We start from the raw sequence: 12,585 nt of genomic DNA, 5'->3' as shown, positions 1-12,585 counted from the left end.
AACCTCAGTATGTTTCTTTAAAAGTCAGAGACTTGGACGGCCATGGTGGCTCATGCCTGTAATCCCAGCACTTCGCGAGGCCGAGGCGGGTGAATTACCTGAGGTCAGGAGTTCTAGACTAGCCTGGTCAACATGGTGAAACCCCATCTCTACTAAAAATGTAAAAATCAGCGGGGTGTGGTGGCAGGCGCCTGTAATCCCAGCTACTCAGGAGGCTGAGGCACAAGAATCATTTGAACCCAGGAGGCAGAGGTTGCAGTGAGCCAAGATCACACCACTGCACTCCAGCCTGGGCAACAAGAGTCAGACTCCAACTCAAAAAAAAAAAAAAAAAAAAAAAAGACAGAAACTCTTAAAAACAATAGCACTATTATCACCCCTTAAAAATTGTTTAGTTTCTTAGCATCGTTAACATAGAGTGTTAAAATATTCCCAGTGATTTTAGATATTTTGTTTTTTACAGTTTGTTTCAGTTGGGATCCAAGCACAGTCCACACATTGGATCTCGGCACCCGCCCCTTAAGTCTCTGAATCTGTAGCCACCTTAACTTCGCTTTCTCCACAAAGCCCAGCCCAGACATCACACAAAATCCAACTCAAATACTGTCCCCTCCATAAAATCTTTCATGATTGCCACCAGTCCTCCTCCTAAGCACAGCCATGGGGTGTCCTCTAGGGATTCCTATGTGATTTTATCTCCACTTCACCTGGGTCATTTATTCTTGTCTATAATCAGCTTGAGAGTTACATATCTCCCCTTCAATCTCCTGGAAGGGTAAATTCCACCTCATTTATATGTATAGTCCTCACGAACTTAGCACGATGCCCTGTACTTGGCAGTTGCTCAGTAAATCAATTTGTAAGTGCTGTATTTAAAAATAATGCAAACGGAGAAATGAAGGATGGCAAGGGTATCTCACATGTCTTCATCCTCCCTCCTGTTCTCCCTCATCCATTCCCTTGGGAGATATTTGTTGCATAACTGCTGTATGTCGGGCACTCTGAAAGTGCCTAATGGCCCAAAAGTCGTATTATCTCGCACAAAAATAAAAGTGGCTTTTTTATCAGCATCAAAATACTTGCAACTCTTAAATGCAAAATTACTCCTTCCAAGATTAACATTAACATCATGATATTGCTCCTAACAAACAAGATTTGTTCATTTTCATGAGAAGTAATTTGAATTTATAAATTAAAAGCCAAAACAGTCTAATGGTTGGTCTTGAGATTGTTGAGGACTCTAAACACATCTCCCTTTTTGTCTATTCATCCATCTAACCCACAAACATTTACTAAACATCTATTAAGTACCAAGCACAATGGTGTTACCAAGTAGAAAATGATGACAGTACCTAGTAGGCAGGGAAGATAAAACCCAGAACAAAATTGCCAACAATACCAGGTCTCTAGAAACTGTAAGGTCCAAAAGGCAACAAGGGAAGTTTCTGGAGGAGCTGGAATTTGAGCTGAGCCTACTTTCTGAGAAACTTCAAGAAACTATACTGTCTGTACTTCTCTTTCGCACAAGAGTTGCAGATGGGAAAGGTTAGGTTTGGAAAAAAGAAGCCAACAGCTGTGAACAAGGTTCATTTTACTCATTCACATCCCTATTGAGCACCCATTTCCTCTAAAGGGTTCCAGCCATGGCCACAAACCCAAGGAAGAAGACGACATTTCCTTTTTAAAACTAAAAAAAGTATAAAATGACCAGAAACAGAGAAAAAAGCATGTTATGAAATAAGTTGCTTAAGTGCTTACTCCTTTAAAAGAATGTTTGGTAGCTATAATCTCCTTTCTAACAGACTACGAAGATCCATTTCTCTATAAAAAGAGAACTTAAATAGTGCACATTATAACCCAAACCACCACCGCTCTGCCAGTGAGATGCAATTCATTCTGCTGGGTGAGGAAACCCCACATAACCTAGGCGTCCATGAATTCCATGCACTGAGCAATCAATCTGCTCTTTAAAAGATATGGCTGATGGGTTTACAAAATACACTATTACGGAGTTATCTGTTTGGAATACCTGTACAACAATCTAAATATAACTTGACATTTTTCACCAAACGTTCTAGTAATGTAAAATCTTTAGTGCTCAAGCTAGGATAAAGTGCTTGTTATTTTACAATGATAAAATAGCACTTTAAGGGGTATTGGCACTGGGGCAGTGGCAAGAATAAGAAAAACTGATGACAGAAGATTGGGCTGCTTCATAAGACCTACTGAAGAAATAAACTTTTTAATGCAATAAAATTTCTTAAAGAAATGTCCTTTTTGTTTTGGGAGGTTGAGGCTGATGGATCACCTGAGGTCAGAGATTCGAGACCAGCTTGGCCAACATGGTGAAACCCCGTCTCTACTAAAAATACAAAAATTAGTCAGGTATGGTGGCGCATGCCTGTAATCCCAGCTACTCGGGAAGCTGTGGCAGGAGAATCACTTGAAACCAGGAGGTGGAGGTTGCAATGAGACGAGATCATTCCACTTCACTCCAGCCTGGGCGACAGAGTGAGACTTCATCTTAAAAAAAAAAAAAAAGTCAGTTTTTAGTCACAGTGGTGGGTGGGTTCTCCCCCTGGGGCAGGAAAAATCTAAGTGTAAGAGCACATATTTAAGAAACATTATTTACCAGATTTAAAAATTATATTTAATGCACTCTTCTCCAAGTACTTCATAATCTTAAGATTCTATTCTATAATACCAAGACATAAATAATACAACCAAAAACAGCACCCATCAACTAAATTGACACATTTGTCCCCCATAAAATATGACTGTATCACATTTGTTAAGCAGCCACCTTCAGAAGCAAAAGCTAATATGGTGAAAAGACACAATCAGGATCCTCTTTAAGAAACTGCAAGGAAGCCACGCACAGTGGCTCACATCTGTAATCCCAACACTTTGAGAGGCCGAGGTGGGCAGATCACTTAAGGCCAGGAGTTCGAGACCAGCCTGGTCGACATGGCGAAAGCCCATCTCTACTAAAAATACAAAAAAATTAGCCAGGCGTGGTGGCACATGCCTGTAATCCCAGCTACTTGGGAGGCTGAGGCAGGACAATTGCCTGAACCTGGGAGGTGTCGGTTGCAATGAGCTAAGACCGCACCACTGCACTCCAACCAGGGTGACCGAGCAAGACTCCACTCAAAAAAAAAAAGAAGGATAGAGAAAGAAAGAAACCGCAGAGAAATTCAAAAGCAAGGCACAGAAATTCACAGAATAATACTAGAGTTCCAGAAAAGACCTCCCACATCACCACTGAAAAAATTCAACAAGAACTACATGGCAGGGACTGAAAACCCAGTCAGAAAGGAAATTTGTCCTAAACTAACTTTCACTTGCCAGACACTGCACAGATGTGACTATGTCCCAGGCACCATGCTGAGCTCAACAGGCTAAGAGCACAGGCTCTTGACTTGCATATGGGGCGCACTGGTCTATGTTATTTTATTTATTTATTTATTTATTTATTTATTTTGTAATTTGAAGACACGCTTAAAAGTTGGGAGATCTCACAGAAACATCCAGATATCTGGCTTCTTGGAAAAAATGAAAGATCTAGCAACATGGGCCCAGCATTCCCTCACTGGCAACTCTAAGCTGGAGCAGAGAAGCCACTGACTGCTCCAGCAAAGGACATGCCCTCCAGCCAGCTTGTCACAGTCCCCATCACACCCTCCCATCCTCCCAATAACAGACTCATTTATGCTCCCCCAGAGGTACTAGAGTGTTTCACTCCCTCTCAGGGAAAAAAAAAAGAAGGGGACAAAAGTGCCCCCTATGCCTAAGAAGTGCAGAGTCTAATGGAGGAGACAGACAAGATGAGACATTATAATAGGGTATGATACAAACTACAGCAGAAGAATGGCCAGGGTTCCGCAGAAACCCTAAGGAAGGTGAAGGAAGGTGCAACGAACTCCGCCAAAGGGAGTATCGGCATCTAGGGCATGTTCACAAAAGAGAGGACATCTGGGGAAAGCCTTGCAGGACAGCAGCCTGGTCAGATGGCAAAGTAGGAGCAAGTCACTCTGCACGTATGAAGAGGTGAGAGGTCTGAAAGACACAGAGTTTTCTGGAGATGGGCTAGGCAGAGAAGGGACTTCTTCCCTACCATGCTAACAATTTTCAGCTTAAATCTGGGGCAATGGGGAGTCAAGCAAGTTACTTAAGCAGAGGCTGACACGATCAGATTTGGTTTTTTAAGGAAAGATGCTGGCAGCAGTATAGAAAACAACCTGGAACAAAGAGCCCCTGCTGGCCCACACCCCAGTGGGTACTAAGGCGAACCCCTTTGTGTTAGCTTCCCGGTGCTTGGAAACTGTCCATTCTCTGCCAATGATACACGTCTTGACTACTTCGCCTGTTTTGTTTTTACAGACTGATATGGGTCAATGTAGTTATCGCTCTTGAACAGGCATAATGAAAATAATATGAGTTAATATATAATGCAGACATTGAACAGGTCAAAACGCAGTAACGTTAAGTCTCTACTGATGATCTCAATTCCATACAACAAAGATATCCTTTCACCTACCGTGTGTCCTTTCCTCACTTACCTATCTCTGACAGTAGAGAACCTGGAAGCTTCCAATAAATAGCCCCCACCCCATGTGAGGCACAAGTTTGATTTTCCTTATACTTAAATCACTACGAACGTAACCCCCAACACTATTCTCAACTATCCTTGAAGGAACCACCCAGAATATACCACATTAACTCATGTTTTGAGGCAAGATTTAAGGGTGATAAACATATGGGTCCAAAGCAGAAACATTTTACTCAGTAGCCTATTGGCAAGTACCTGATGAAGCAATAGCACATAAAGATCGATCACAAGGATACCAGGCTGCTGCACAGAAATGAAATGAGATGCAAATAATAGGCATGTCCCCTCAAAGCAATAAAAATTAAATTGGTTTCGCTTTTTTTCCTCAAATTCAGTCAAATCTAAAAAAATAATAAGATAGGGAAATCAACAAGAGGCTTTTAAAAACGGTCTCAAAGTTGTAATAACCCCAGACTATTTCCCAGACTTTTTATTGTTATAACAAACAAACCCATCTTTCATTTCTTGTCATTTGCAATTACTGTGCCATAATTGAAAATCACTGAATCACCATAGGGCTTAGGGGAGACAGGGCCTACTAGCTCTGAGCTGTCACTGTAATCATCACAGAATAAACAATATCAAGAGTTCTTTCTTCATCATTTTTAACCTATATATTACAGAGTCTCTGAAAATTTTATAATCTGTAATTCCCCTGTTTCCCTAAAGATGGCATGACATTTCAAATGATTTTCCCCTTCAAAATATTGTTTTTCTCTTCTTCAACAGCCAGTATGACGTCTGCCCCAAAAGACTTCAGCATAATTTTGAATCTATTTGTAGGAGCCAAGAATTCAATTAAGAGAAAAATTATCTTGGAAGGGTTTGGGCAATTCAGCCAATTAACCCTCTTGTAACTGTGCTGAGAAAAGAACCTGAATTGTCTAACAAAAGGCTACACAAAATCAAAAGGAACAGATTAGGGTGGGGGGTGAAGGATTCCAGGAATCTGGGTCTTGTCTGCACTTCTGCCCATTAACGTGGTCACACAATGCCCTCGGCCTCTGACCGTTAGGAACGCCTGGGAGAGTACATCCCTCCACTCTGCAACGGGCTGCAGAACCTCAAGTGTTCATCTGCAGCCTCTTCATCTCCCCACCTGCGATAGGATTTAACCAATGTCCCTACCAACGTTTCAGTTTATACACTTTAAAAGGTCAATCGCAGGACCATTGAGCTTATTCTTTGTTAATAAGCTCTGTGTCCATGATCTGATGAATTGAGATTCACTCTCTAATTAAAAGGAAGGAATGGAATTTGCAGTGGTGTGGGAGAGAGGGTCTTACCCTTTCATCTGTTTCCAAGCCAGATTCTCCTGCCCCATCCCTCACCTTGGTTGCCTCTTCCACACTCTCCCTCAGGGCCTGCAGCTCAGCATCATATTGCTCCTTCAGCTTGTCCATCTCCTGATCATGGCTGGAAACCTCTTCTTTCAGGGCTCCCTTCAGAGCGGTGAGTTCACGCTCTCGCTTTCTCAAGAGGTCTTCTTGCTCCTCTTTGGCAATCAGCAGATCTTGAAGATCCTGTTTTGCCTGTAAGAGCTCCTAGAGAGAGGAAACACGAAGGGAGGCGGTGACAATGAAACATCTTGTTGAGATGCCCTGTATCTCCCCTCCAGTTCGGTCCCCATGTGCACAGCCATTTCACCTGGCCTTGCCACTCTCTCCTTCCTCATCCCGCACACTGTTTAGACCATTTCTTCCTCTCCCCCTGCATTTCTCAGAGGCCGTCATTCCCTTGGATTCCTCTGTCTCTGCTTCTTGGAGATTTGATCGAATTTGAGGGAGAAAGGGGAAACTAATGTAAATTTCACTGCTTTGGGGAACACGTCTGTATTTTCCATCTCGTTTCACTTCTGTGCAGTGATCTGTTGCCCTTGCTCTTGCCCTGTGTGTGCTGTTGCTTCACGGGGGAACACGCCAGCTTGCCTACCTTGCTTCGTATCCCCTGGGACCCTGAGTGTGGTCAAACTCTTCATCCACATTCCTCGTACTCAGGACGACTTTGCCTGTTTTTCTTCTATCTCATTTGCCCATCTGAGCAGGGCACAATATTCGTATTTTCCCCTTCTTAACTGCCAAGTATTAATGAGGAAGGTCACAAAGCTGGGGCAACAGGCTCCACTATAAACCACATTACCTGAGCCCAGTGTGTCCTGCCAAAGGCTCAGCGTTCCTTTCCCTCCAGCATCTTTGTCCCAGACCTTCTCAGTTTTCCAGCTCAGGACTCGCCCTCACAGACACCTTTGTTCTTCCCTCAGCCAGAGAGATGTGGGCACCTTGGCTCCTTCTCCACCTCAACCCCTCTCTGCACTCCAGGCCTTCTTCCACCCAGAGTCCCTCCACAGACAACACACTGTCCCCTGCCAGCCTGCTCCCAGTCTTCACTCCATCAGTTATTGACATGGTTTGGCTCTGTGTCCTCACCCAAATCTCGAGTTATAATTCCCATAATCCCTATGTGTCAAGGGAGGAACACTGTGGGAGATGATTGGATCATGTGGATACTTTTCCCCATGTTGTTCTTGCGATAATGAGTTCTCATGAGATATGATGGTTTTATAAGGGGCTTTCCCCGCTTTGCTCACTCTCTCTCCTGTTGCCTTGTGAAAAAGGTGCCTGCTTCCCCTTCTGCCATGATTGGAAGTTTCCTGAGGCCTCCCCAGCCATGCGGAATTGTGAGTCAATTAAACCTCCTTTGTTCATAAATTACCCAGTCTCAAGTAGTATCTTCATAGCAGTGTGAGAATGGACTAATAACAGTTGTCTTTTCTTTCTGCCATTTTGTTCCTACCCAGATTCTTGAATCTTGGCTACCTGCCAAACTTCACCACCAAAATGTGTGAAAGCATAACTTCTGTTCACTGCCTCCACTTCACAACTGCCCATTTACTTCTTAACCTCTTACTATATGATGATTTTTGTCCCTACTCTATCAAGACAGTCCCCTCCGAGGTCATTGTGACCTTTAATCATAACTGACGGCCTTTTCCCAGTTGTCAATTTTCTTTACCCCTCTTTCATCCTCCCTTCCTGTCTCTCTAAGATGCCCTTCTTTCTTGTAATGCCAAGATAACACAGACTCCTGTTTTCTTCCCTCAGGCTGCTTCTTCTGTGATAATCTTTTCTGGCTTTTCACTCCCTCTTCCCAAAATCTATGATCTCCAAGAATGCAACTTTGCATTCCTTATTCTCTCTTAGCAAGCTCATTTTTGTTTTTCCAACTATTAATTCTATGTAAATGACTCCTAAACCTTTACCTCTTACCCTTCTCTGAGTTCAAACCTGCACTAACACATTCAAAGACCTGCTAGATGCACCCGTCTGGATGTCCTGCGGCACCTCAGATTCAGTAGGATTACAATTTCAAGAGAATTCATCATGCTCCTTCCTTCCTTCTTTCTTTGTTCTTTGCTCTTGTGAAAAGCACCACTTGCCCCCTCAGCACTCAAGCTCAGAAACTTGGCAAGACTTTGCCTTTTCTCTTCCTGGTCTCTCATAACCAAAAAGTTAGTTCTGCAACATCTTCAGTCCTTTCCATCACCTCCCTAGGTAAAGCCCGCCTCACCTCCTGTGCAGGTGGTTTACGATAACCACTCAGCTGCTCCCCACGTCCAGGCTCTCACCTACAGCCTCTATGGCAATCCATGCAGCATCTTCAGTCTGGAATGCCCTTCTCCCTTCTCAGGCCCATCTCTCCCTGCCTTTCAGAAAATCTTTGAAGACCCAGATACGGTAAGACCTCCTCCAAGAGGTCTTCCTTGAATATCCCTCTTGAATACCCATCTCACTTTAGCTGTTATTCTCACAGTACTTAAGACTTTTTATTTTACATTCTATATATTTTAATCATTTTTCTAATCTGCATTTGACTCCCCTACTTATCCTTGTTGAAAGAAGGATACGGATCTGATTTATTATATTTTTGATGCATAGATTAATATTGGGTGCACTTATCTGTTCAGATATAAATAAACAAGTGCAGTACAGCAGGTGTCTGGAGATGTCAGAATCCTAAACTCATCAGTTATTTCACTTGTGGCTTCTGCATAAGAACACGACCTGTTTTCTTGGAACCCCGGGGGAATCAGAGGCATGGTTGCCACCTGGGGACCCAAGGCTTCAGAGATGATAAGCTACTTTCCATTCAAGAATTGTCTCCCTGATGAGGGAAGAAACATTTTATTGATTTAAGTATAACTGACAACGAGATCTCTTTCATTTTCTCTAGGACATGCACCTCCATTGAACCAAGGGAACCTCTACAATCCCAAGGTGGGGCTGCATTGCACAGACTAAGATTTTGCCCATCAAGAATCTAACAAGCAGGCATTGACAAGCTCAGATGAAATGTCAAGAGACCCATGCAGGTAACGAGGCCAGCTCTGGCTCTTTCAAAGCACCAAACACAAAGAGCTTATGAAAATATACTCTGTCCTCATATTTATCAAAGAGGACGCCTGCTGCTGCTGCCCAGCCCCTTCTTAAGGAAGATCAGAGTCTCTCCTGAATTACTGTTGCTTCCGGCTACCCCCCAGGGCTTCCTGGAACCTCCTGCCAGCACCTTTAGTGCAGGCCCTGTGATTCTGACCCCTGTTTCCTGCTTTTACTCTCACACGTTTCTCAATTGTTTGGACGATAAGACAGTTCCTCTCCCCACACTTATCTTTTCCAGCATATCTCTGTTTTGTGTTGCCTTTTGTGTGCTGCCGCCAATGCATGTCAAGACTGAGGTTTTTATGGTCCATTCTGCAACGACATGCTGTTATCTGTGGCTGGGGCTGTCGCTTAAGTGGACTGTGCAGCACAAATCCAATCAGATTACACCTCGCCATATCACTTAGTAGCACTTGAAGTTTTCCAGAGTAGAGACTAAAAGGTACAGGAGGTTTCAAAAACTTCACTCCATCACCTCGGGGCTTAATTATATCAATCAAAGAAGGGAGAGAAAAATACATAAACTTCAAAATGTAAGTATACATCCATTAGAGGTCAACTTGCCTCTCTGTGGACTCCAATTAAAGAAAACAAGGGAAAACTGGCTGTCTGGGAGTGGCGAGAGCTAGAAAAGTTGACTGTGTTTGGTCCTTATACGTCATAAGAACTGTGCTGAGCATTTCTAACAATCCAGAGAGATGGATATTCAAGGAGATGAAGATTACTATTCTTCATAAACGAACGAAGCTCTGAGACTCTAACACGCCTAAGATCACACAGCCTTATAAGCAGTAGAGTCAAGAATGGGACCCAGATGGGTCCTAATGCCCTTTCCCTTCACTATGGTCAGTACAGATCTGACCACAAAACCACACACTCAAGAAGGCCGAGAAGCAAACAGTCACATTGGTGTTCATCCATTAGACGCTATTATGGTTTGGCTGTGTCCCCACCCAAATCTCATCTTGAATTGTAGCTCCCATAACTACCCCATGTTGAGGGAGGAGTCCAGTGGGAGATAATGGAATCATGGGGGTGGCTTCCCCCGTACTGTTCTTGTGGTAGTGAGTAAGTCTCAGGAGATCTGATTATTTTATAAGGGGAAACCCCTGTCACTTGGCTCTTGCTCGCCACCACGTGAGATATGCCTTTCACCCTCTGCCATGGTTATGAGGCCTCCCCGGCCACATGGAACTGTGAGTCTGTTAAACCTCTTTCTTTTGTAAGTTGCCCGGTCTCAGGTATGTCTTTTTCAGCAGCAGGAAAACAGCCTAGTACAGATGCCAACAAAACAGAGCACTGTGTTTTGCTGCAAGGCCCTTTAAGGAGGTCCATCTTCTTAAACTAAAGCAAAGAAACACGACCAGAGCCTGAAGAGACAGGTAGGAGATCTGAGAGAAAAAGGAACACACTAGGGGACCAGCTGGTCTGCAGCAGCAGCAAGTGGCCACCCCAAGACCATGCACACTGAGAAACAGGCACCCGGATGTCCAGAATGGCAATGTATTTGCTCACAAAAAGCTTTACTTCACACACCACCTGTGCACGAGCACGCCACATCAAAATGAGGAAGACACCAGTCTAGACCCTCTTTTGCATAAGTGCTTCCCAGAAGTTCCACAGGGTCCCTATCTCTGGCCCATGCTCACTGAAAGCATAAATAAAAGGTTTTATAGCAATGGTAGCTGACAAAGAATTCTGTCATTTTTTTATTACAGGAGGACGGCCGAGGAAGCATCACACGGCTGGTGAGAATCATGGTATCTTTGGCTGCCTTTTTTATAAAAATTTGTAGAATGTTCAATAATATCATTACAAAAGAGGTTTTAGAGACATAATTTCTGAGCACAATCTCTCCTCAGACCACTACAGTTTTATAACCAGACTATTTTAATGAGACTGAAGTACCTGCATCTCGGCAAATGACAGGAATAAAACACCACAACACTCAGCTGGAGGGAGGCCCATCTCTCAGCACCACAGGCTCCCATCAAAGCAGACATTTGATAATTAGAAAACCCCACCATCGTGGCACTTAGCGAGCTGTCTCACGTTGACCTGTCACCCTTGGAACGGAAGGTAATGCATTCCTGACAAAGAAGTGGTGGAAACCTGTTCTATAATCATTTTTGTAACTTGAGCTGGAAAAAAAAAAAAATTCAGAATCATCTATTTAACTAAGAATAACAAAGTCAACCCGTTGTTGGTCAATTTTATGGTTTACTCTAAGAAAGTATTTTCTACTATTTCTCCCTTCCTTCTTTTTTTTAACTGTTTTATTTATTTATTTATTTTTTTAAGTGAAAGCCAGTTTATTAGAGAAGAAACAAAAGAATGGCTACTCCATAGACAGAGCAGCCTATTCCTTCTTAATGTTACTTTACTGATTGCATACAGGGGTCCGATGTTATTTAACAAAATGTGACATATTAAAAGCTATTTCATGCAAAATCTGGTCCATTATGCAGGACTTGCAAAACTTGGGCCTTCAACCTTTTTCAAACATTCAAAAGCATAAGTGTTTAATGCTCATTGTGTTAAGAGTTTGTTCCAAGCTAAATGCCATGGGAAACTTGGCCACAACTACACTCTGTTATCAAATCCCCCCAGGCCACTTTTTATGAAGATATGAAGAATAAATTGAAAGTGACAAGGAGACAGGGTCTATTTTACTAGTAATGTAGAAACCATAGATCATAGTTTAAGTGTTGCTGACAAGTCAAAGGAAACTGATAAAAACAGAGGGCGATTTTCTGACGCAAGAGAAACCCACTTTGGCCTAGGGAGGCTAATTACACTCTAACTCTTCTTGCAGAAAGGCAGCAGTAAATGATACAGCTCCTGTTATGGGGAAGAGACAAACTACCTGTAAGCAACATCACGAACAGGTTTAAGAAAACATGTGCTATTGCCCACTCCTGTATCTCGCATTGTCAGCCTCTGCCTGAACACGTCACCAAAAGTCTCATATCGTTATCCCATTATCAACATAAATAAATCAAAAAACTAATGATGTTCAGTTAACAGATATGCAGTATGGCATGTTTAAAGAGGAAAAGAAGTATGCAGTTCATTTCAGAATTATTCCCTTTTTTAAAAAATGGTGACATTTTAGAGCACGCAGTACCTCCGATGGCCGAATAGGAACAGCTCCGGTCTCCAGCTCCCAGCCCCAGCGACACAGAAGACGGATGATTTCTGCATTTCTGCTTGAGGTACCGGTTTCATCTCACTAGGGAGTGCCTAACAGTGGGTGCAGGACAGTCGGTGAAGCGCACTGTGCGCGAGCCGAAGCAGGGCGAGGCATTGCCTCACTCGGGAAGCGCAAGGGGTCAGGGAGTTCCCTTTCCTAGTCAAAGAAAGGGGAAACAGACGGCACCTGGAATATCGGGTCAGTCCCATCCTAATACTGCGCTTCTCCAACGGGCCTGGAAAACGGCACACTAGGAGATTGTGTCCCGCACCTGGCTCGGAGGGTCCTATGCCCACGGAGTCTCGCTGATTGCTAGCACAGCAGTCTGAGATCAAGCTGCAAGG

At 43.4% G+C, this 12,585-nt stretch overlaps 1 protein-coding gene across 2 annotated transcripts in view; it reads right to left on the bottom strand.

Moving 5' to 3' along the window:
* Nucleotides 1-12,585, bottom strand: part of CGNL1 (cingulin like 1) — a 127,189-nt gene that overhangs the window by 84,336 nt on the left and 30,268 nt on the right. For both annotated transcript variants that reach the window (XM_032175058.2, XM_032175057.2), the window contains exon 7: nucleotides 5,944-6,156. In XM_032175058.2, coding sequence (XP_032030949.1) covers nucleotides 5,944-6,156 — 213 coding nt within the window. The remainder of the gene's footprint in view (nucleotides 1-5,943; nucleotides 6,157-12,585) is intronic.

Source organism: Hylobates moloch, unplaced genomic scaffold (genome assembly GCF_009828535.3).
Source record: "Hylobates moloch isolate HMO894 unplaced genomic scaffold, HMol_V3 SCAFFOLD_14, whole genome shotgun sequence".
NCBI classification, from domain to species: Eukaryota; Metazoa; Chordata; class Mammalia; order Primates; family Hylobatidae; genus Hylobates; species Hylobates moloch.
This window is presented reverse-complemented; position numbering and strand designations above follow the sequence as displayed.